Source organism: Phasianus colchicus, chromosome 11 (assembly GCF_987193195.1).
Source record: "Phasianus colchicus chromosome 11, bPhaCol1.hap1.1, whole genome shotgun sequence".
NCBI lineage: Eukaryota > Metazoa > Chordata > Aves > Galliformes > Phasianidae > Phasianus > Phasianus colchicus.
This window is the reverse complement of record NC_143446.1, coordinates 18,879,621-18,904,833: the sequence shown is the minus strand read 5'-3', so window position 1 is coordinate 18,904,833 and position 25,213 is coordinate 18,879,621. Positions and strand designations below refer to the sequence as shown.

Sequence of the window (25,213 nt, the reverse complement as noted above, 5' to 3'; positions counted from 1 at the left end):
CTTACATCATGGTGTAGCACCTTTAGAAACCTCTGACTGACAGCATTTGCAAGCAAAATCTTTTCTCTATCTGGTATAACACTGCCAGGCTAAGCTTTCAGGCACCTATGCAGAAATGTTTTAGGATGGCCCCTGTGCCAAAGGGGAACTCAGACCTCACCCCCAGGCCAGATTCTGGAAAGAAATCTTCTTAATGTGCTTCTTGCAGCAGGAGGGAACTGCTCCCTAAAGCACAGATCTTAATGCAATATAAGGACATCAAAGAGCAACAGCTACCAAAGAACTTCGAAGATAAACATTAAGTTTTGGCTGCTTATTGAGAATTCTAGATCTTCATATAGAGAAAACATAGAGAAAAAAAAATATATGCATAACAGAGTAACTTGAGATCAACGACTTTAAATTATACCTTGACCTGCTGGAAATGACATTTCCTACAAATCACTGGCCAACAATCAGCATCACTGTGACAGCACCATGGCCACCCAACTGCCAACCACAGCCTTTACACCAATGGAAGGCACCAACAGAGGGCTTGCATATGTGGAAGCAGCACAGATGTGCCTGAATGCAGGTGGCAAACACCTGAGCCCTGGTGGAGGGGGCACTCAGCACTGCGTCACCAGGGGCACAGCAGACAAACACAGTAATTGCACCTCAAGAGGAAACAGAGCTGGTTGGCCCCACGAGGAGGTTCCTGTTTTCACGTTAGAGACAAAACATTAGGAAAAGCTCCAAAGAAGCATGTTGCAATAAAATGATTACAGAAATAAAAGAACAAATTAAGTATCAACAAGGAGAGCAAGTGATAAGTTGAATGGAATGGAGATGAAGTGGTTTTTTAAGAGAAAGTCATCTGACCAAGGCCTATTACTTTATAATCATCAGCAGATTTATTTTATCGTTCAACAAGAACTTCTATGTTTCACTGTTTGGATGTGGTCCAGCACAATGAATCAGTCAGTACACAACGCCTGCTCACCCTGCACCAGCAGGTGGCCAAAGCCATTATAACAGCTATAGATTAGAGCTCCAGTGCAAACTAATCAACCTTATATGTTACTGTATTTCAATGTAAATAACCTCAAACATCAGGAAGACACCAAAAGAAGAGTTGGAATACATTACTCATCCGGATGCTGCAACCATCTGCAGCACTGGCAACTGGAATCCAAACACTGCCAGGAGAGTTTGGTTGTTTGCACAGTTTTGGTTTGGTTGTTGGGTTTGGGGGGTTGGTTTGTTTGTTTTTTGTAAATTACAAGTCAGAAGTTAAAAGTGGGAAAATCAGCAAGAATCATATCATTTCATTCCAGTGAAGGGAAGGCTTAATAGGGAATCGAAATAACGTGCACTGCTTCAGCAGTTCTTTCATTACAATTACAAAAATAATGGGTTTCTCGCTTTTGAAAATTAAGGATTAGACTGGATTGAGAACTGCACTACAAAGAGCCTACCAACTGCTTCTGCTGGCACCTCACTGGCTGCAAGTCCTCAAAGGGCTGCAAACCTGCCCCATGCATTCATGGCATGCATCTCCGCCATGCTACAAACACAGGATGGACTTCAATGGCAACCAGCACGTCTGAAGGTCACGAGATTTGGCAGAAGCTCTGCAATTCAAAAGAATGTGCTTCAGCTATGCAATTAAAAATTAAAAGAATATAATTTATACATAAACACAGTCATTTGCAGCCCAGCGACAACACCTACTGCATGCTTTTGTATGAATGAGAGTACAACTCTGTATTTAGAGCAGGAATTAACTGCACAACAGTCAAACCGTTAAAGTCATGTGCTAAATGCTGACTTTGCTGGCGCTTTAGCAGGTTTTTGGTCCTTGCAATTAACATCCTCTAATTGAATAGATTTGTCCCTGTATTAAATTCACTATGAATTTATCACTCTATCCCACAACGAACAAACTGAAAGCTGGTAAGATTTTTGTTTGCTTGTTGGCATTGCCACAATTTTAGCTTCCTCTGCCCTTAGAACTTCTGTGCAAATTTTTTCTTTACTACCCAGCACAAGTGCACCACTAATATCTCTTAACCAAGAGAAGCGTGCCGCCCTATTGCTGCAGCAGCACAACTTTATTTACCTCTAGGAAAAAATTAAGGGCATATCAGTACCAAAGAACAAACACGTCTGTGGTATAAAGAGATTGCTCTTACACGTGCAATCATGCAGTATTACCCTTAAATACAGATCCCTTTCCTCCTGCTGGTCTGTCCCGAGGACAGCAGCACCTCTCCTGCTGCCACAGCCTGCACTCCAGCGCCAATTCACAAAAGCAAAACCTCTTTAGAACCAAAATAAATACTAATCTTAAATTCAATGTACCCTGACAGCAAATAAGTTTGCTGTGCTTACTTCAGCATGAATAAAAAGCCCGCAAGGAGACTCCTACATAAGAGTATATTTACAAGTTCCATTACCCACTGGAGAGATTGATGTAATAAACCTATAATAAAAAGCTTCATGTTATGGATTTCTCTAATGTTTCTTATCAAACAGCCTGTATTATCTTGGCTTGCGTATTCAATTTAAAATAGGTTTTCAATAAGTGCCTCAGAGCTAGAGGTCATTCTCACTTAGTTCCCTGCCACACAGGGATGTGCGCTGTCTTTTCCTGCCCTTAGAATCTAAAAGCTGTTTGCAGCTCGCTCAAGTGCAGTTTACAAAGAAGGCAGACAGAGAGATTAGAGAGAACAAGTGAGGGAATATATTATCTGTACATCTATTCATAGCACACAGCCAAGGCTGCCGGGGCACGGGCTCCCTTCTGCAGTTTATTATGGAGCAGGAAGTTGTAGCTGTTTTCTCATGAGAAAAGCAGCACATGGGGACTGAATGCCGCTGGTTGGCCCTCTTCTCTGCATTTTGGGGCTGCAGCACAGTGAGATGCGCATGGGGAGGGAAGGGAGCCCACAGAGAGTTTCCTAGGTTTCCTGCATCAACCACTTGCTTCCTTGTAATCAAATCCTCTTTCATTAACTGCTCCGTAACAATAAAAGGCCACAACTCCAGGCTCTGCTTTTTACACAAAATGAATGAAAGCGGGGTTTTTTGGTAGCATTTTGTATCTTCAAGGGCAACAACTTCCAGCAGACTGTTAACAGAAACCCCACATTGGGTACACACGTGCACCTTCACCCTCCTGAACAGAGCTGGGGACATCAGGATGACACATAACAATGAGACATAAGGGCAAGTGGGAAACAGGACTACGATCTGCATGCCTCTCACAGACCGGGAGCACACTGCTTTCTACACTTTCAAATGAACACCTTGCTTGCTGACTGCTCCACCCTGCGAATAGCTACGAAGCACTGCAAGCTCTGAGCATGTGTCTTAAAAAGCCTGAATTCACTTGCATTCGCTTTGGTCAGCTCAAATAGATGTTTATTGCTTCTATAAAACAGGTTACTTTTCTTTCGAATTGCTTTTTCCACGTTATTCAATAGCCTCTAAAAGGAAGAGGACCAACCTTTAATGCAACATCCCGTACAAATTATAGCAAAGCAAAATTTGAATCCTTGCTAATTTAAGTGTTATTTTTACTACTAATGTGAATCCAACCCTAACAAATTAAAACAGGAAGAATTAATTGGATATGCAAATGAGATTATTCAGTATATAAATCTAATTACATACCAATTTGCTTTAACAGCATGAAAAGTTAAAAAAAAAAAAAAGAAAGAAAATGTTCCTTGTGAATTGATTGTTTTAAACAACCACCTGTAGCACAACAAGCAGAAAGGCTGTGCATTAGAGGTGCTCACTGTCAGCAATGCTAAGTTGATGTATAGCGAAGATCATCACAAGCACTGCAATGCCGGGCAGCCCACTTGCTCCTGTGGTTTACCATATCACTGCATGAGTTCTCAAACATGCACTGAACAAATCTGACCTCAGCTCTGCCCAGCAAGGGACAGATGTGAACAAAAAGGGCTGATTAGGGACGCACAACATGCACAGCACTTCCATTCGGGTTTCTCTGTCACCTTTATGAAACAAAAGGGGGAAATAAACAATGAGCAGAAAAATGAACTGCAGGGAGGAAAGATTTCTCCAAGGGAAACAACAAACAAAACTTCATTTTGAGTGCTCAAGAAGCAAATTACACAGATAGGCAACTGACTTCTTTGAGCACCTTCTTGTCAATTAGAGTAAAAATTATTAATGAGATCACTGGGATTGATTAAGATACGTAATAGGTGACACCATAATTAGTGCCCACTGTGGCATCTTTGATAGAGGACCCAACCACCTGCTTTCAATGACTCTGTGCTGAATTTTGTCATACAGCTCTGAATCAGTGATTCACCAATTGGGTCTCTGAAATATTTCTACCTGAAATAAATAGAATTAAAAATATTCTTCCACGGACAAGAAAGTGTTCCTTTGTTTTCACTGGGATATCAAGCAAGTATTGAGATCACCTTATCAAGAGCATGGTGCTAATAGAGAAAATTAATCAGAATCATTAAGGTTGGAAAAGACCACTCAGATTATCTAGTCCCATCGCCAGCCCATCACCACCCATGTGCTCCACAGAAAATCCAAACTAGATGTATACTACAAAATATTTAGAGAGGTTTTTAACAAGTAAGTTAAGGCCACATATGGTCAAGGGAATAAGTGTTTTCATGAGAAAAAGCCCTTGGCAGTGACTGCGGACAAGGCGGACAAGGGGTCGGCCCAAAGTTCATGTAAGCATCCAGGCTGCGCTGCACAGAGAGAATCTTCTGGCTTCCCTCCTGCTTTCCCACGCATCATCATTTTGGTACATCTGATTTCAGCCAAATGAGGTTCCCTGGTACCCAGTTATCAGTGAGTTTGTGTTCTCTGCTACCTGTGGGGTTCAGAGAGCAGCAGCTGTATCCAAATGCATCGTGATGCCATTCCAGCAGTGCCTGTGGGCAGATCTCAGGGCTCAATGCTGGGTACAGAATAATCACTGTGCACACTGCAGCCTGACCTGGGGTGAGAACTGGTGCAGTCTTTAATAGGGCTGATCCCCCTGTGAAGGACGCCCAGCACTTCTGTAGGGAAATCAGACAGCTCTGTAATTAACTAACCCATACACACATGCCTGACACTGCTGCTTTGAATGCATGTGCTGAGCCATAAACACATAATTTGAAATAATATTATCAAGCAGGATGCAGTTATACTTATAGTCATATGCATTTTGCTGTTTTTCAATAGAACACACACACACACACACAAAAAAATAGTGTGCTGATATACACCTGCCTCTGCCACAGAGAAAAGCTTATCTAATTTCTAAAGGAAACACTGTGACTGGCCTGACTGCCCTCGCAGGAGGTGCTGCTAGAAGCAGAGGTGTTGCTGCTCCAGGATGGAGTTTCTGCTCACTCCCTCCCAGTGGATGGAAATGCAAGAATTCGTTGGGGGGATTTAAGAAAAAAAAAAAAAATCACTGCATTGATAAAGCAAAGGCCCCCATCCCACAGCAAGCTGAGCAGAAGGCTCCTGGTGCTGGCTGCATGACAGCTGCCTTCTGCAGGTGTGCCCCAGCTCTGCTGCTGAGTGCTGCAAGACCGTGCAGAAATCTGCTGAACACAGAGGGTATTTGTGTCATTTAGGATCTCTATATGGAATTTATTTGCAGCATTATATATTTTAGATTGATAATGAAGGATAGCTCAAGCGTTACGCAGCTACAGAGACTGGTAACACATTCCCATGGTCTGGCCAATACATTTTTCATGTAAGTACAGACTGGATACCAATACGTCTGTACAGTGCAACTAATACATTTTTTATTATGTTAAATGCTTCGTGGGCAGCTGCAGAGTAACAAAGGAATTTACATGAGATCTTCTGAAGTCCTCAGAAAAAACATGAGCAGTTTATACACTCCTACATTTTTCTGTTCCCAATGTACAGTGGCTGCAAGCCCTCCTCCTGCACAGCATCACTGCCTTCCTCTGTGCTCTGAAGTACTGCTGAGCAAAGCAGCTGACCAAACTTTGCTGTTTTCTCCCATTTTCCCCACTTTTCCAGTGCAGCACACTTGGGGACAATGCGCCGAATCCTGGCAGCGCCTTTTATTTAGTTATTTCCTTTTTAAGCTACGTTATGACATCTATCAAACTGCATAAAATTCTTGCTAACCTCTGTAATGCTGTCTGCTATGCTTTCATTTATCCTTTTGTAAGTTCTTTTAAAAGAAAGCAGTAAGAAAGCAGAGAATGCCTGAACTTAGAATAAGACGTGGTGGTAAAGCTTTACTGGCAACGGATGCCACAGTAAGGAAAACTGAATTAAAAAAGAAGCACTGAAATCCTTTGTCCTAAGTTTAAACACAACACCTTGCCGGAGCTGTGAACTCTGCTGCTGGCTCTGATGTGTAAAACCTCACAGGCTAACAACCTCTCACAGATCAATCTTGCAAAACACTGACAAGCACATTTTGCTTCTATGGCTGAGAAAAACCAACACTATAAGCACATTTTGTACGCAGCAAGCATGTTTCAGAAACAGCACGGCCACATCTGAGCAGCAACACCAAGTCTGACAGCTGTTGGAATGAACAGACAGTGCGACCTCAAAGAAAACCTGAAAAGTTTGGTTCAGAAACAATCAGAAAGAAAAAAAGGAGAAACACAGTTAATGAACGGTTACTGCCCGCAGCGACAGCACCAGAACTGAAGTAGAAATAACTACCACTGCTCCAAGGGAAGGGGTAAAAATCTCCCTTTCCCAAACCCCTAGCTTAGGTCCTCGTCTCCCATGCACTATTTCAGAGTGGTTCAGCAACGCTGGGCCTTTCCAAGTGCCCAGGCACTGCTGCAGCAGCAGGACATCACCCTACAGACACACTGCTGCACTGGCACACGCTGCAGATGTTGGCAGCTGCAGACAGGTGTGCCCTCAGCCACAAGCTCTTGCAGCCCTGCCCACAATTTCTTCACCTCCACGGATTTTCTATGTCATTCCTGTTCCAAAATCAAATTCACCATTTTTGGCTGAGAAGACACGCAGCAGCTTGACCCAGCAATACAGCACCAAACTACCACTAGAGACAGCGCTGCCTCCCGCTGGCAAAGCCCTGGGATTTATGAATGAGCTCTAAATTCTTCTGCAACACAACATCCAAGTGTGCCCTTTCTTGCACCCTGCAGGGGCTTAATTAATGTGACTAATGCCTGTCAAACCTTGTTCTTTCATGATGAGGGAGACAATCATATGCTTTGCCTCACACTGGGATGTGCTGTTCGTAATACCTGTTTGCATGCATTTACATTAAAAAAAAAAAGAATAAAAAGGAGACAGCCATAAGCTTTAAACGTAGTCTGGATGATGGACTGAGCTCAAAATACCTCCTTTTAGTAGCACTTGGTGGCTCTGTGCCTTGTGCTTGCAATGCAATCCCGGTGCACTCCCACTGCTTTGCTCTCCTCACCGCGGCACGGGGCAAAGCTCCTGCAATTTCTGTAATTCATCACTCACATACAGCTCCTGCAGTCAGAGCTGCAGAAAAGGACATGTTTGTAAACAAACATCCATCACAGCTGCTTGCTCACGCTTGTATTTTCTTGCCCTTTCACCCTTTTTTGCTTATTTTCTTCTGATAAATACAGCTGCAGTTGAGTAACCGTCACCTCATGCTGCACTGCCACTGGAACCAAAAGGGGTGCTGACTAATTACGGGATTATACAGCGATGTGTGCCCAGTAGGGAAGATTGAGCTAGCTGAGAAATGCTGAAATCATACAAAAGGACCATTGGCACTGACCCACAGCACCACAGTGCCAAATGTTTGGTGCATACATTGGTGCCAATACCGCGAAGCAAACTCAACATTTACCTGCATGGCTGGAGCTATGAGCAATTACAAACTCACGTTACAAAAGCACTTCCTAGCTCTGTGAGACAGGCGTATTAAATGAGCAATAAAATGCAACTTAATAGGGTCGCTGTTAAATTAGTTTCAATTATCAAACCCCATTTTAACCAAATGAATGCCTGGCTTCCATCCAGGATGCACATAATTTACATGGAAAAGTGCTGGGTTCTCCCCCTTCCTGCTAATCAATGACTTGTCACTGCTTTGCCTTTCGTTGGGCAATAAATACCATATTCTCTACATGAACATAACAAAAAAAAAAAAAAAAGAAAAAACAAAACACACAAGTTCAAGAAGAAATGCAGTTTAAAAAAAAGTGAAAGCCAACTGTTAAACTTTTGATGAAGCAAAGTCAATATTGTTAAATTTTGGAAAACTTTATGGAGACTATTTGCTAATTAGTTGTCTGAAGAGCATTTCCAGGACATTCTGACAAGTAAGGGAAGAGCAAGAGAACCTCTTATAGTTTCAGAGTTGACTACATTTCCTTCTCTGGTATGGTCACAGAGTACCTTCCTCAAGCACAGAGGAAGCTGGAGACCTTTCCAGTTGTGTCCCACAGGCATCAGACCTGCATTAAGCATTCAGGGGACCATGAACTCATGATAAAACCATGAGGTAAAGGATCGTGGTATTTCAAATTATTGCCAAATCACAACTGGGATGTGAGCTTAGAAACAGAATATACTGTTGTTTGTTCCATATGTAATTCTCCTTATGAGGGACAGTATATTTAAAGAGAAACTTGAAATAGATTATTTGACACCAAGAATTTTGCAGCAGTTCTTCAGAAGCCAAGCAAGTGTGTATCTCATCTTCATTCCACCCATGCATCCAGCTGTCTCCAGCCCTTTTTTATCTTCTGGATCACCCCCTGCCTTTGCAACTCGGGAATCCCAGCTATCAGCCTGTCTTCTTTCAAGTCCCTCTTCAAATGTTGTCTAGTAAAGCCCACACAGCACGAACCTAGGGAAAATACCATTTCACGTGGATCATCCGAAAAATGGAAGGAGAGTGAGTGCTACAGGAATAAAGCTTGATCTGGCTCTCAGTGAGTGTTTCATCCCCCATGCTCACACAGACAGGAAACTTCCAGGGCAGAAATAATTTATTCTTCCAAGCCCCACAGAACGCCCATTGTATTATCTGCCTTTTGAAAGTGAAACAAAAATAGCATTCTGAACTTCGTTAGGGATCTTTGCATTCATGGAATACATAGATGCTATGAGATAAATGATGGTAGGACAGATAGCCCAACGATAATCAAGAGGAAGCCATCCAAATCATGCTCTACTCAACACGTTCAAACAAACCTCCTTATACATATTACTTTTCAGTCATGCAGAAAGGACATGGGATGTTTTACAAATGACAAATTCTGCTAAAGCAGATGCACTTTTCACAGGTTTAACCTCAGGAAAGTGGAATTAAGACACATCAAAATATTAAGATAGATATATTTTTCATACATTTACTGACACCTGGAAAGTTTAATTAAGTTGAAAGTCACCAACTTCAGCTGAAGATGGCTGGATGCTTAATTACTTGCCTGTCTAACTGATTATCAACTTCTGCAGTACTCAATTATAAATGGTTGTAACGCTTGCCTTGCTTCACAGACTAATTAATGGGATATAGACTATTTAACAATCATGTGTTGGTTTGATTATGAAGTTAAATACACGAATTTTACTGCTAACTAACAATTCAAACATAAAGAAAAACAAATGAAAGCACTGCAGTGCTAACATGCAAGTTCTTCTTTCAGCTTAATACTTTGTGAAACTTCTCTAAAACTATAAAATATAAAATAAAATACAAAATATAAAAAAATAAGGAGTCTGTGCATCACAAGTGTTACCTGTCACTGCATTTGACAAACACTCCTAATAAACCAGCATTAAATAATATTCAGATGAGTGAGCTGCACCACAACAGTCTGTGTTCTATTCATTAAAGCAGCATTTATGGTGAGCAGCACACTTCTTTTCCATGGCACAGACTCCTTTGCAAGAGCACATGAAAACATCCACACTGCTGAACTGCTCATATGCTGCAGGACACAGAGCCCTGGTAACAGCAAGAAAATGAAAATATCTTTGCGTGGAAACTTTTGCATGTAGTGAATACATATATCATTGTTTCTAGCTAGACACTGTAGCCTAGGATTGCAGTTCATAGAACTAAGGTTAGAAAACACAAGTCCAACCACAGTTTTCAGACTACACAAAGATGTTGTCAGAACCGACGCTGAAAGATGGGAACAGAGTGAGCAGCAAACCCCAGTGCCTGGTTTTCAGTGCCTCTCTTACCTTCGCATTCTCCTCAGTGACCACGTAAAGACTGTAAAGATTGCAAAATGAGGTCCCTTTCCAATAATATTTATATTTGCTAAGAAATATTTTACGTCTAAAAGAAACTGACTAAGCGCATCAAATGATGCCATAATGTTTCAGTCTTACTGTCCATGAAGAAGCATTTTGAGACCGAATTCTCCCTAATTTGATAGATGCGTAGAAAAGTAGGTATTTTTCAAACTCCCTAAGTGAGATTTAATTTCAATACCTACCTACTAATTTAAATGCAAAGAAGCTAAATTGAAAAGAGGCATCATATAAAATTCACAGGGGATCAATACGCAGTCAGATAGTCAGAACATCTGCTTATAAAAATGTCTGTGTATTCTATTTTATTTTAAGTGTATCGACTTACCTCAATAATTTTTCTTTGAGAAAGATGTAATTAAACTTGCCCAGATGGACTTATGAGTTAAACAGAGAAAAACATAATGTACCTAATCATCTGCGTGTGAGAGAAATGAGAGAACTGCACTGATATTGTATCTAATTTTATAATTTGGGAAATCGTGGCCTAAATCAGAGTCAGGTCACATCTAGCGAGGGCTTTGCTGCTGGCAGAACAGGAGCACGAAATGGGTGCAGACCAATCCTCTGCAATCACAGTAAAACTTGCCATATAATCTCTAAATAAGCATTCATTACGTATAATCGCATACATTTTCCAACTTCCCCTCTACAGCAACGCACAGCTGGATGATACTGTAGAATCCCATCTGGAGGCTAAAAGTCTAGCTGTTTCAATTTTATTTAATTGTTGCCCACTTCAGATTTAATTGTTCTCATCTCTTAGCTCTTCCCCTCAGAAGTTTTTTCTAATTTGACTTTATTTTCCTCATTTAAACTGACCTCTTTTATCTTCAGCTCTCCAGACAACAGTAGTAGCTTCCTTGTACCAGTTTGAAAACCCCTCTAACATGAAGACTGTATGTAACATCCTCTCCAAGATGGCTTCAAGGTTTAATAGAAGGCATGAACTTGCAACCTTTTCCATTGGAAATCCCTTCCTAAAGCCTGTTCATAGAGCTTGCATAGCTTTTCCCTGACGTTAGAGGAATGCTAGATGGTTCTGGCATGAGTTAAAGACACTTGAACTCTACTTAGCAACAGAAAGCACAAGGGAAGAAGGACTTTCCTGAGGAGGACTCCAGCCTAAGTGCTCAGAACAGACTTGTGCCAGCTCCAGTATCACCTCCACTGCATCTTTCAGGAACCCAAACTGCCAAATGTTATCAATGCCAAATTGTAATACTTACGGTCTTTGCTTCAGCACTTACAGTTGTTCTTACCATGAAAACAAGAACTTCTACAGCAGTTCATCCCATTAGCTAGAGAACAATTTTCATCTACTGCAAAATCATCCCTTGGACATGATGAGAACACAACACGAAATCAATTCAACCACATTCAAGAGGCAGTAACAATTGGGACACAGGCCAAGTTCACACAAGACTCAGCCTGAGGAGGGGAGCTGGGGAGCTTCACACTAAAACCCTGGTTTTACACACCATTACAAGATACCTCAACAAAAGACAGATGAAAAAGAGTTCCATGATCGCAGGAGATTAACAGAATTTGCTAATAAGGATTGTTGGGGTACATTTATAAAGCATATTTAACAGACTATGCTATTCACCACACACCCTCTGAGCAAAGGGATTACTTTGCCCTTTTGCTGTTTGGGGGTCACCTGGCCTTCCTCCCACCTTCCTGACTCTCCTGAAATTCAGAAAAAAACCTCAGAGTATTAAGGATGAGCCTGATCTCATCTGCATAAACCTCCTACAAACTTCAGTGACAGCTTTCCAAGAGCCAAGAAGCCAAGGGCTGCGTCGTGTTGGAGAAACGGTATTAATAGGAGTTATTCAGAGCTTTATCTACTCCAAGTGCTGTGCAAACAGTAATTAGGCAATCGGGTACAGAAATGCAAAGTGCTGCAGAACTGACCAAAACATAAATTAATTAATTATAGAGCAGCAACAGATTAATCATTTTCTAGCTAACATCAAAGCACTAGTCGTGGGAACTACACAGCACCAGAAAAAAGCACTGAACAAAATGAACTGCCATACCACTTACAGAAGACCAACATTCAATATGTACAAATACTTCTTAGTCTAATTATTTGTATTCAGACATGAAATCTAGCAGAACTTTTTCTGTACATAACCTACATCTGTTTGGATAAACACATGCATTCAAATTGGCTTGTAAATATTCATCTCTGTAGGAACTTAATTTGTAACAGATTGGGATGCCCAGATCTCACTGGAATTCAATGGGAACTGGTGAAGAAACGTCCAACATTTCTTGAAAAATTACCCTTCATTTGATGTAGACCAGCCCTGCTGGTTATTTTATTTTATGCTTCCTATTTGTGTATTAAGTGATCAGTACCCACACTAACTTAGGCCTTGTATTGTTACAGAATTTGAAAGTCTGAAAATGAAGTATCAAAATGAGACACTTTGTGAATATATATACAGTGCACGGTAAGTTTTCTCACACACACATTTGCTCATTAAAGCCAGCTCTTTTCTCAAGCTGCACTGATATAAATTACAGTGATTTTTGTGCAACAGTGGAATGCACTTTAATACTGACTGCTTTTTTTCCCAATGAATTACATAGCCATGCTCTAAACACTCTGGCCTGAACCACTGCTGAGGCATCTGGCTATGCTGTATCAGCTTGTGTTTCTGAAGCCACTCCAGTCTCCCTGTTCGGAGCAGATACAGCTGCCACTGCACCTTCCCTTTCACAAACCAAACTTCTGGAAACAGAAGCATCATTAAGGGGCTGCAAGAGCAGTTTGCTTATTAAGCTGCTGTGTTTACATGGCGCTTACTAAGAACAGAGGGAGAGCCTTGCTTGTGCTGAGTGGAGATCTTTGTTGGTAAAGGACGAGAGCAAGTGCAAGAGTAGAAAGCAGAGCCCAGGAGGCTGGGCATGAGAGCAGGCCATGACAGCAAAGCAGAAGCACTCCTCAAGGGTTGCCAGGTTCCTTCATCCTCTGCCAAAACGTATGTGGATCTTCACAGGTTAAATCACGTTATAAAATATGCACATGCACACTCACACAGGTAACGCCTTTCTCTGAGCATGTCTGCAGCTCATTAGCATGCAAATAAGACTTCAGCAAGGAAGCTCCTTACTACAGGAAGCTAACGAGGAAAAGATTTGCCTAAGAGTCACAAAAAAGCAGGAAATTTCCTGTCAGGTTGCCCTGCATGTCACAGCCTTGCTGCTAGGCCTGCAAGCCGACCAGCCGCACTGACCAGGCGCAGGCCTGACCACCGCTGTGCTGCACCTCCTGCAGGACAAAACCATCTCCTCACTCACTGCCCACTGCACAACTTGCACTGAGCATCTGGGAATCAACTCAGTAATAGGAGAGTGATGTGGTGCTAGGAGGATACCCAATGCCTGGCAAAGATGAGAAGAAACGCTGTTGCATGTTCTGCTGAAGCTTTCATTTTGCTGACCTTAGATTTTCTGCAACAGATGCCTAAAATACAGAAATTACAGTACAAAAATATTTTCCATGATTTTGTTTTTCCATAGTTTTGTTTATTTGCTTGTAATAAAGGCTCTTGCTTTCTGTGTTCCCGCAGCATATCTTCTGGAGGGTTACAGCTCCTGGGCACTGCATTGCAGAATCTCTCTGCATCCAATTTTCTGCCAGCTCACAAACTGTCACAGCACATTTAGGAAAACTTGGAACCAAATTTCAAAAATAGGGGCCAATATGTACAGGAATAAAAGCACCTCTTCATTCAGTAGAGCCAAGCAAAAGAAAGCAGGTGATATTAGAAGCAGTTTGCTATTACCTAATGCTGAAATAGGGCCCTGACAGTGCTCACGTGGAAAACGCGCACAAGTTACTGAACAAAATACTGAGTGCGAAGCAGCAGATAAATTAGAGCAAACAAGATGAACACCAAAGTGACACATGCATTAATTAAAATCTAACAGCCCCCACTCAGAACAAAACACGTCAGAGAACCACAGCAGTGGCAGAGCCTGTGGCAGCAGAGCTGCTTGCCTGGCAGGAGCTTTGCTGGCCCTTTGTAAACCTGAGATGTCTTCAGGAACTGTTTCATCTGCAGAAAAATGGCATTCTTCAAAAATTTTATTTTGCTCAAAACAGTGCAACTCTCAGGGGAAAAAAAAAAAACAAATGTAAAATACGACAGCAGCAGAAGATGGTTTTATTGATGAAATATGTTATTCTAATTATTTGTTAAATGAAGTGTGCTCTTAGCTGTAACACTCCTCATAACACCGCTTTAATGGGATTTAAAGCTATACTCTACGTGGGTTTAATTGGGCATTGAAATACTTAGCACTGAACGTGAGAAAACAATGTTTGTCAACAGCAGCTTGGATTGGGAGATGGGCAGAGCAGAGCTCTGAAACGTGGGGCTTTTGCTATGCTGATACTGTTCAGCTGGCTAAGAGCATCAATGCGATCTGAGCAGCAACTTCTGGTAACACCAGCCATGGAGCACAGTCTAGTTTTGCCATTTTGTCATTGGAATGTAACATGCAGCAAACTTTTGCTTTGGTGCAAACATCCTAAAACAGAAAGTGTTAAAACAATGCTTTACCTGCAAGGCACACCATGAATGATTGCAGCACGAGCAGCTCCCATAGCAACCTCATCTTCAGCTTCCCAGAGCAGAGGAGACAAGTTCAGGAACTGCAGGAGAGAACCAGGCTCCGTGGAAAACTTAGGCCACTTTTAATCTGTAAAAGAGAAAAAGAGATTACAAGGAGACCTAGGATTGCTGTTCCTTCCATTTGTTGAAAGTTTACTTTTCTTCCCATGGAAATCACATCTTAAGATCAAGAAAGAGACTTTCAAAAACACTAAACTGAAATCATTCTGAGAAGCAGTAAGATGAGCAATGGTGTGAAAAAGAGAAAAAGAAGCTTGTCAGGAGAGAAGCATGGAAGCTTACGCAGAAAACCAGCTCTGCAAAGCGAGGCTCCAGGTGCACTGGGCACCAGCTCGGGATGCTAAGATGCAGCCCCAGGTCTCTACATGTCTGCATCGCTCCATTTTCTCTCAACAGCAGACTCACTCAGTCTCTCTCTGGAATAGCTAGTAAATAGTTAGCTCGGTAAACTACAGTTAAGAAGAAAGTTAAAAGAATCACTCTCGCTTCTCTCCACAAATGCCACCCTCAGGTGAAGCAGACCACCTCTCCAGGCAATGCTTGCTAAGCAGCATTCTCATCCTGCTCAGGGCAACGGAATGTGTTTCCAGTCTCACCTCTTCAATGTCCTGGAAATCTTCAAAAATACTTTCAAACATCTGGTGAACCTCAATCGTTTGCTCATTTCTCAATTTCAATTAGTAAGCAGCTGTAATTTTGAAGCAGGGAATCTGAAGATGCTCTGCTTATCACTGCAGTACATCTACCCTGCACAACGCAAGGGCAAAAAAAAAAGTTTCTCTCATGAAAGAAACCTTTTCCAGAGCAAGCATTTAAATATTAAAAAATAAATAAATCAAGCCAGACACACTTTCTTATAACTTATTTATATCACTGAAGGCTGGAAGTTAAGGAGCCTTCGTGCTTACAAGACAAACTGCATGACTAATAGCATGTGAAGGGCTATCATTAGAGGTCTCCGCTTGCTTTTGTGAGATAAAATTGATAGGATTCCTCTAATAAAGTCAGGTTGAATGCACTGAGAAGACTAAGAATCTGTCTTCTGATGCAATTTTGAAGAGGGTAGAGATTAATTGAGTATATTCATCTCTTCTCACGCAGACTGATTAGGCTAGCTGGGGTTAGCAGGAAGGCCTAATCAATGGAAACTAATAACATCTTAAGTGAGTGATTAGAGCATTAATTATTAATTTTTCTAGGAAAATGCCATCATAGACCTTTATATTGATTTACAAAGGTAAGCAGTTACTCTGTGTTTTATAGGGAACTCAAGAAATGTATTTGTTTGCCCTCTGCAGTCTGCACAGATGTACAAACACTTTTGCCTCTCTGCACCAAATTCTGTTGGTTACAGCTGTGCCCCTACAGGAGACTTCCACCAAAGGCAAAAAGCTTTTGGTGCTACACTCACATCAGTGAGACTGGAGACAAATCCTACATTCACCAGCAGCTGCTGAAATACTTTTGTGCGCTTGTTTTCCCATGTACCATTCCCATCAATAAGCCCACTGTGTCACTTAAAAGGCTGCTCTTCATTACACCATAGTGCAATGCTTTATGGATGCTCTCCTTACTGCAGTAAGCTACCTGAGACTGAAACAGAACAATCACTTACAGCCATTGATACCTAATTAAAAACACAAGAAGTACAGCACTCATCAACTTAAACCACTGCCAGGATGCCCCTGGAAAACACTGCAGACCTGCCAGCCTGCAGGAAGGCCAGCCAGCACCACTGGGAATATAAAACACAACATCTGACCACAGCTGATCAAAATGCCTGCATTTGTTTCACGGGCTTTGAGGGCAGTGCTTCTAGAGAAGCGATGGAGATGAGAAACTGTTCTTCACGGAGGACCATGGAGCAGGCAGTCCTGTTTGTAGATTTCTCATGCTCCTCTTCATAGAATCACCAAGGTTGAAAAAGACCTACTAGATCATCCAGTCCATCCACCCATCACCAATAGTTCTCACTAAGCCACGTCCCTCAACGCAACGTCCAAATGTTCCTTGAACACCTCCAGGTTCAGTGACTCCACCACTTCCCTGGGCAGCCCATTCCAGTGCCTGGCCACTCTTTCAGAAAAGTAGTATATCCTAATGTCTACTCCCCAGGGCTGCTGGGTTACCTATTTCATTCCCTGCTTTTCTGTCACTGCAAGAAAACCCTCAAGTCCTCACCTCCTTACTGCTCCCTGCTGCTGCTCCTGATGCCCCATCCCTCTGGGGGAAGGCTGCAGCACTCTGCCTGCTTACACCTATTCTACTCACAGCTTTCTGCAAACTACTTTATATTCCATTCAGGAAATCATGCTTCTCTAAGCATTTTAAAAACTAATACAAAACATTTCCAAAGTATTAATGTAAATTAGTTTTTGGCTTATAAGGGCATTAAAAATAGCAGGCTCTTTCTTTCTTTCTTCCCAGGATGATTTCGCACAGTCACTGGGTCTTGCTTTCAGACAAAAATAAAAGCTATGCTAAAAATACACATTTTCAGTACTCAGCAGAGTTAATAATTAAGCCAACTGAAAAAACTGAAAGTCTTCCCTAGTGCTTGGTTGTTCAAATATGCTCCATAGAACCAGCAGACATCAGAGGGTCACAGATGTCCTTCAAAGAGAAAGAAATCAGGTTCCCTAATGTTACCACAACACACACCAGTGTGGTACAGGAAGTTTCCCAAAGAGAAATGCTGCCTGTCTTACCATAACAAATAGCGAAAAGTAAATGAGATGATCACAATTACCAATATTTTCCTAAGGTTAAAATACAGCTGTATTCAAGATGCTGCTGCATTTTTGTTTCTCATGATAGCTCCCCATTTCACATGTGAGTGACTCCAATCTCAGAAATATTTTCCTGTAAACATAGCTGCTATTCATATCAGTAGGCTCCTTGTTGAAGTCTCCGTAAAGTGTTGAAACACAATTTTTTATGGTAACAACTTTGGGGAACACAGTACTCGTATATGAGCAAAAGATATATAATTGAACAGATCCTTCCCATTTCTAAATGTTTTCTGACTATAACATCCCAGGGGGTTTTGCTTCGCTTCTGAAGCACTTCAAAATATTTTCTTTCCAGAACGAAGCGTATGCAGTTTCAGCCCTATTTCTAAAAAGACAAAAATGACAAGTGCTCGCAGTTTGGGAGTGCACCCCATTAGAAAATATAAAGGCAACACACATGTGCAGATGTCTAAAGCTGACTCTAAGAGTTCTGACTGTAACAGGGAGTGAGAGGGAAAAAACTCACGTGCAAGGAAAAGGGAAGATGTGGCACTAAGGCCGTGACAGTGGTTGTGGTGGGGATGGTTGACTTGGTGATCATAGTGGTCTCCTCCAACCTTCATGACTCTACAGCTCTCATTTCTGTGTGGAGGTAGGGCTTGTTGCCAGTAATTTCAATTTGCATTTTTAATGAGTAGCACTTTTGAACAAACACAATAGGATAAAAATATAAGAAAAATATAACAACAACAACAAAAAAGGTTAAGGTATAAGAATGCATTCAACACATGAAAAACATCCTTTAGATGCAACTCCCTTCTCTCACTCTGCTGCAGCTTTCAGCACAATGTTAAGAGCCCACTTTGGTCTGCAGAGGCTCCCAAGAATATTCTGAAGGAAAACTTTCAAAACTTGTCTCTGGCCCCAAAGCACTGCAGCAGCACCAAGAAGCCTTAGCAACCAGCTCACGTTTTCCTTCTGCACACCAGTGCACCACACGGTGCCAATTCTGTGAAACTCCAAAATAAATCACTGTTAATGAAGCATGCTGCACATACAGACAGCAACAGGCATCTTTTAATCACCTAAACAAAGAAGAGCCAGAGGTAAGCACAAAGCACACTGAGCACCAGCACAGGAGCTGCCAGTGGATGCAGCAGCACCTGCCTTGCCCAAACTTCCAAAGCATTACCAATCTTTCTAAACTGCAGTGCAGGATTATAAAAGTAGCCTTCAAACTTGGTGCAAAAAAGGGAGCAGAGCGATGGGCTGCCCTGACCAGCGTGGAGACTGGCATAGGTTCCCTTTAGCAGAATGCCAATAATCTGCAAAACTGAACATCCAATTACAAAAGGTACCTAAAAGATGTCCCCATGAAGTTGGGGTCTTTGCAGTAGGACTGTTTTTCACATAGATTTTTTCACTGCTCAGTTCCTTTGTGGCAGCTGTTATTATGAGCCCTGAGATAAGTATCAGCCTTCCAAGAGAGGCCCTTTTGCATCGGGAGAAGAAAAGGGAATTCAAAGGGCATCCGGGGGAACGGAGGGGAGCAGGAGCATCTTGCACTGCGTTCACAGCATGTCTGTCAGATCCTGATCCATCTCAAGCTGCTTTGCTGAAATTATCCCTTCTGGAGCTGTGCTTATACACAATTCGTGTCTTAGGAAATACATATGGGTGTAACGTGCATGATAAAACAAATGACACACATACACCGTGTTTCTGAGACGTGCCTATGATAAATGGGGATGAAACGCTTCAAAAAATTAATTATCTAATAACAAGACTGAGAAAAGCAACGTCAGTTGTTACATTCTGTTTTGTCCTGCAGGCATTTGTTTCCACCCATGAGACAGAGATTTTGTTTCACTCTACCCAGGAAGCTGTGGCCCCTCAGCACACACACACACTCCCAGCTCACTCCCTTCATTTGTATTTGTCAGGTTCCCTTCTGCGTGCCACAGCCTTCCTCTCCTGGAAGGCAGCAGGCAGAGCTCAGCTGTCCCCTAGGAGGACGACAAGGCACACAGGTACGTGGCATGGGTACAGCTGCCAGGCTGAGCACAGCTGCTCACATGTGCCCTGATTGCACCAACCACATCCACACAGCCAGCGTTCTTCTAACGGCGTCAGCAAAGACCGCTGAAAAACAACTCAGTAAGCATCCAATGCAGTGAATCACAACCCATAGCACTGAAACATACTTTCTGCTGCCCTGCTTGGATGTCAGCAGGGGCTGATTTCACCTCCTCCAAAACCCATCCAGCTGTGGCCAGCTGTGCCAGGCAGGGCAGCCCTTCTCTCCCGTGCAACACCAGGTGTGCACTGCTGCCAGCAGCCCTTCCTGTCCTGTTAGCCATCAGCTCTTACAAGCAATACACCTCCTGGCCTTATGCAAATACACATATGTGGTTTAAATGCTGTCTAGAAACTCCAGGGATACCAAATAGTCAAATAAGAATTCAGACGCTCTTCGAACGTTTTGCTGTGTTGCAGTGTTGCCCACACAGCCACAGCAGCAGCAGCGACCCGTGCCAAACACTGCTATTCCCAGCTGCACAGCACCTCCCGCTTCGGAGAGCAAATCACCACCGATGAAAAAATGGCAGTAATTAAAGCCTTTTAATTACGAGTCACTAATTACCACACAGTACCCTGTTAGAACCCTCGTTCTTGTCCCCTGCCCCCTTGAATTGCCCTGTAAAATGTGAATCATTCGTAAGCATGAACGGCAGCTCGAGTTAAGGAGATCTGGGTGACTAAAAGCAAACCTCAATTAAAGCTGCAGTTGTTCATTAGGGATCACTTTGTATCATTACACCTTTTCCATGGAAGGGATATATCAAAACCACGCACTGCACGGTGCAGCTCATCCTGCAGCTCACTGACCCACACAGCTCCCGGCCCCACGCACAGAAGAGTTTTCCATGCAGGGTTTGGGAAGTTCAACACAAGCAGTATCTTCTACAACAAGGAACAAATCATCAACTCCGCACAGGATGCCAGCTTTCAGGATAGCAAATGAAGTTTTTGCAACAAGTCAAGGAGGGGAACCAAACCCTGCACACACACAGGATGAGGAGCACTTGGCCTGGAGTGCTGTTTATTATCCCATTCCCAAAGTTTCATCCCCAAGTTTCCAAAGGCAGTGCTGATGCCCTGGCCATGCCCTCGGGCTGAACTCAGCAGTTCTCCTGCCAGCTGCAGCCTATTTTCGGTGCTTGATTTCTCACCACAGTTACGTAAGAAGGCACAGCTTATGGTGCGAAGCCAAACGCTCGGCTGTTTGTGTGAAACTGAGGAACCCACGCAGTGAGGTAATACAGCCAAATATGAGTATTTACAGAGTCCTGACCCGCTTTTCCTCCTGGATGTCCAGAGAAGGCACAGAACCCCTCCTGCACGTCCCTCAGAGCTTTCCTTACAACAGAAATAGCTGAAATCACCACTCCCTTTGCAAATCAAAGGTACATCTAGGTCAGATCCCTATTTGCGATATTTTGCTGTCAAATAGCTAAGTACCTCAAGGTGTTTGTTTCATAATAAACCAAGCTGTTCCCCATGGAAACCAGCAGGAAAGCAGACAAACGGAGGTCTAGCTTTCACAGTCCTACGGAACAGGTAATTTAGCACTGACATCAGTTAACTGGAATGGCTTAGATCTTCACTCTGGACTGAAAACATCTGCCCAACCTCTCACCCCACAAAGCAAGCAGCCAAGAGGAGCCCCTGAAGGATGGATGGACCCATCTGCTGCAGGGAGCTCGAGAAGCCAAATCCTTATGGTTTGAAGCAGAAAGAAAGCGCATGCTGCTGCTCAGGCCGTGTTGTCAGTGGGAGTTGCTCTGAGGTGGAACTCAGGGAATACGTAGGTCATAACAGAAAACAACACATTGTACTTGTAGCGCATTGGAACATCATTTGTGATTTCCAAAACCTCATAACTGCAGACAAGCGCAGATGAAAACAACTGTCATGGGCAAAACAGCAGGACTGAGGTTATGGCCAAAGGCTGTGGTCACCAGAAGCCCCCGGCCCAGACCGTGCTCACACTGCAGAGCACAGGGCTGGAGACAGCGCTGAGCTGCTTTGCACCTCAGAGTTTCTTGGACATCAAATCTCTGCAGAAGATGCTTCAAGACTTGCCCCCAGGTAAGGGGAGGGCAGGAGTGCCCAGACCCATCTCAGGGCTGACAGACCACACCAAGCCAAGCACTGTGCAGTGACCCCAGTGACACCTCTGTGTAATCACTGCTGTTATGAGTTACACTCCATAATGCAATCTTTTTGCTCTGATTTAATTACTAAACATAAAAGGAAATAAACTTCAGAAGGAAAACAAAGAAATTGCACTGCATGTAATTTATGGGAGCTATTCTTCAGCTGAATGCCATAAAACCCTGCATGTTTATGATCCCCTATTAGAGGGCTGAAAACACACTTGCGTTTGCTTATATTGACTATGCAGATTATGTGATATTGCTGCTGTTTTCTGCCTCTGCCATTTTTCTCATGAGCAGCGTATTTGTTTAAAGACATCCCTGCACAAAGCACTGGTTCCTACTAGGAGGAAAAGAAAACAAAGCCTGGCTGCATGCTCCTCATAGCCACAGGCTGCTGGGTAGGAAGCAGCGAGCAGCAGGCAGGGGGATGCAGGAGATAGAGGCACAGTGCCCGGTTCTGCTCTTAGTCCACAAAGTTACTGGAGGGAACTCCACGGCCAGACAGAACAAGACCCAGCTCTGCAGTGGATAACGATGTCAAATGATCTGAGCTGAGCAGCATTGCAGGAATGGCGGGACGGCAGCGGGAGGATTTATTGAGATATCATGCTAATCCCTCGGTTTTCTTGTCATAGGAAACAGATGAAAGGAAATAAGGTTTGCAAACTTGACTGCAGCATTGATTTATGTATAACAGCTTCAAAAAGCAAGGAACAGAAACGTGTGTTCCTGTTATCCCTGGCTTAGGGCTCCGCACAGCAGCAGGCGCAGTGGGGCTCCTGGCTCCCCTCCGAGCTGCTCGCCTTCCCCAGCCACCAAAGGGGATGATGCAGCCACACTCCTCCATCCCAGGATCAAGCCCAATTGGGGGAACAGCGAGGGGCTGGGTATTGGTGCACATGCAATGCAATGTCTTTGGCACCCAGAACAGCTTCAGCATAGAGATTTTACTCCTCTCTTTTGTAAGCTGTTCCCTGAGCAGCAGGTTCTTCTCCCACCTTGCACAGATGGAGTCGGTATGAAAAACAGGATGAATTCACACCCAACTGAGCCTATTCTCTGAAGAGGTGGCAAAAGTTCATCTCTTGCCAGCTTGCAGATAGGCCCAACTAGCTAAGGAATTAAATATATGCTGTGCATCCTAGTGCTGCAGTCACAACATTCCTTTTTACTGCCTATTAAACCCCCTTTTAGTATCTCCTTGAGTTTTAATTGTCAGCGTTTCAGCCTTCATCTGTGCCTCATCTCTGTGCCAACTCTTCTCCACTTACAGTCACTATCTCACACCTCTTGTTTTGCATAGATGGATCTGTCAGCTCAAATTTAATACACTCAGTATTTTACAAAACTTCCTAGTGGTTCCTGGGACAGTGTTGTTAACACACCCTGAATAGAAAATAAATAGTTCAAGAAAAAATAAGAAAAGGAATTAAAGGAGTATAGAATTAGAAAATTAAGGCTGAGAAGGAGATGAAAAACAGTTGAGTAAAAACTTCATCTACTTTAGCTTCATAGACTGGATTGAGGCTCCAGCTCTGAGCAAGGAAGACAGACCCACATAGCTACACATTTAGAGCCATCTTGGAATAGCTAAATAAGGATTTACTGCAAACAATAAAACTTCAACTTTACAATTTAAGTTATAACAGTGAGGTGTTAATTTATCTCCTGTTAACACAGTTAAAGCAGTGACAAGTAGCTAGAACCAAAGAGCAGAAATAGCCCATTTTACGGCCTGACATACAGATGGAAAAGATCATTGATGTAACAGAAGCCCATCAGCTCCAAGGGCTTTGGATAAGACCAGGGTGGAAATATTAGTAAAGATAGCACTGTAAGAAGAAATGGTGTAATATAATAAATACATGCATCATAGAATTTGTCGGTTAATTAGTTCTATGTGCAGGATAACTTATGAGAAACAACTATTTAACACTATAAACCTTCACCAAAATATAACAAGGAGCCCTTATTTCATTTTTACTTTAATTAAAGCAGCAGCTAAACGCACAGCCATTACATTCCCCATTATTTTACAGCCACCACACTGCCAAGAGAACTCCATGAAATACCCAAAGTAAGCTAGAAGTCACAGATAAAACAGGAGAAAGATAAATATTTCAATCAAAGTGATGCTTGCACAAGAACTGGCTCAATGGCTCCACATGAGCCAGGCAGCAGGCAGGAGATAAGCAGAGATACAGCTCGGGCTCTGATGCTATAAGCAATGCACATAGGCTGATTTTAGTCTTTGCAGTGGAAGAATGAGTCCAGGAAAGCTGTGGGTTCCCTGAAAACATTAGACAGAAGGCAGAGAAATGGAGCTGATAGTTACAAACGCAGCAGGAAAAATCTTTTCTTCCGTTATCACTCCACGCATGGGAAAAAGAAAATCACCATGAAGGCACAGCAGGAATCACTACTGAGTGCTAATCACAGGACAGCATTGTTTTGAGGTTGGAGGTATATAAATATTTAGTTTCAGCCCATGAAGTCACTATTTTTAAATGCTCCTTAGTTTATCTGTCTGTGCCTTCTGTCTGCTCACTTGTGCAGAAGTTCTCAAGGCAAGCAGCCCTCAGACTTCTGGGTTTGTAAGAATATTAAACTGTGTACAAACAGCAATTAATGCTATTGAGATCTGTCTGCTTTTAAATCCAGATGGGAAATGACCGTGGTTGGTTCCATGTCTTCATTCAGATAGATGTTCGTGCAACTAAGTTCTCAAAAACAATTAAATAAAAACCACACAGGATAATTTAAATGAAGACATTCAAACATCCAGGCAACTTCCATGAATCCTGACCTACATGTGAATTTTGTGACAAAGGCAGCCAGCAGAACCGTTCTCCTCTGCCCAGAGGTGATGTTGAGCCTGGTGCAGTGACAAGAGCTGACCTTGCGTGCTCCATCCCCAGACACAGAGAATGCTCCTGATTGCAAAACACAACCCATGGCTTCAAATGCATGGGGCTACAGGCAGCCTTTATCACCTGACAGGGTTTCTCCAAATCTGCCCTGCCAGCTGACTTTACACAAGCCTGGAATTGTTAGATGGGACATCCAAGCCTACAGTTGAACAACATCAGCCACTGTACTCTTGCACAGCAACCAGATCCATGCCCTACATTTATGTGCAGGCACTATTAACGCACGCTCATTAATGACCCAAAGTAGCAAGCTGAATTCCCTGGCACAGTACAGGGACAGAGCAGGTGACAGCTGGGACACAGTGCGAGCCCCACAAGTACAGCAGCACTTCTTTCTCTATTGTCCTCCCATGGCCTACACTCCTATGATTGAGTGGACTGTTGCTAGTTAGGATAGTATGGTTAGG

At 42.9% G+C, this 25,213-nt stretch overlaps 1 protein-coding gene across 7 annotated transcripts in view; it reads right to left on the bottom strand.

Annotated features, from left to right (window-relative positions):
* Positions 1-25,213, bottom strand: part of LOC116236796 (contactin-4) — a 252,850-nt gene that overhangs the window by 104,988 nt on the left and 122,649 nt on the right. For all 7 annotated transcript variants that reach the window (XR_016470163.1, XM_090148469.1, XM_090148468.1 and 4 more), the window contains one exon: positions 14,850-14,988. Coding sequence is in view for 6 of the 7 variants with exons in the window: in XM_090148469.1 (XP_090004595.1) it covers positions 14,850-14,904 (55 nt within the window). In the remaining variant the exon portion in view is untranslated. The remainder of the gene's footprint in view (positions 1-14,849; positions 14,989-25,213) is intronic.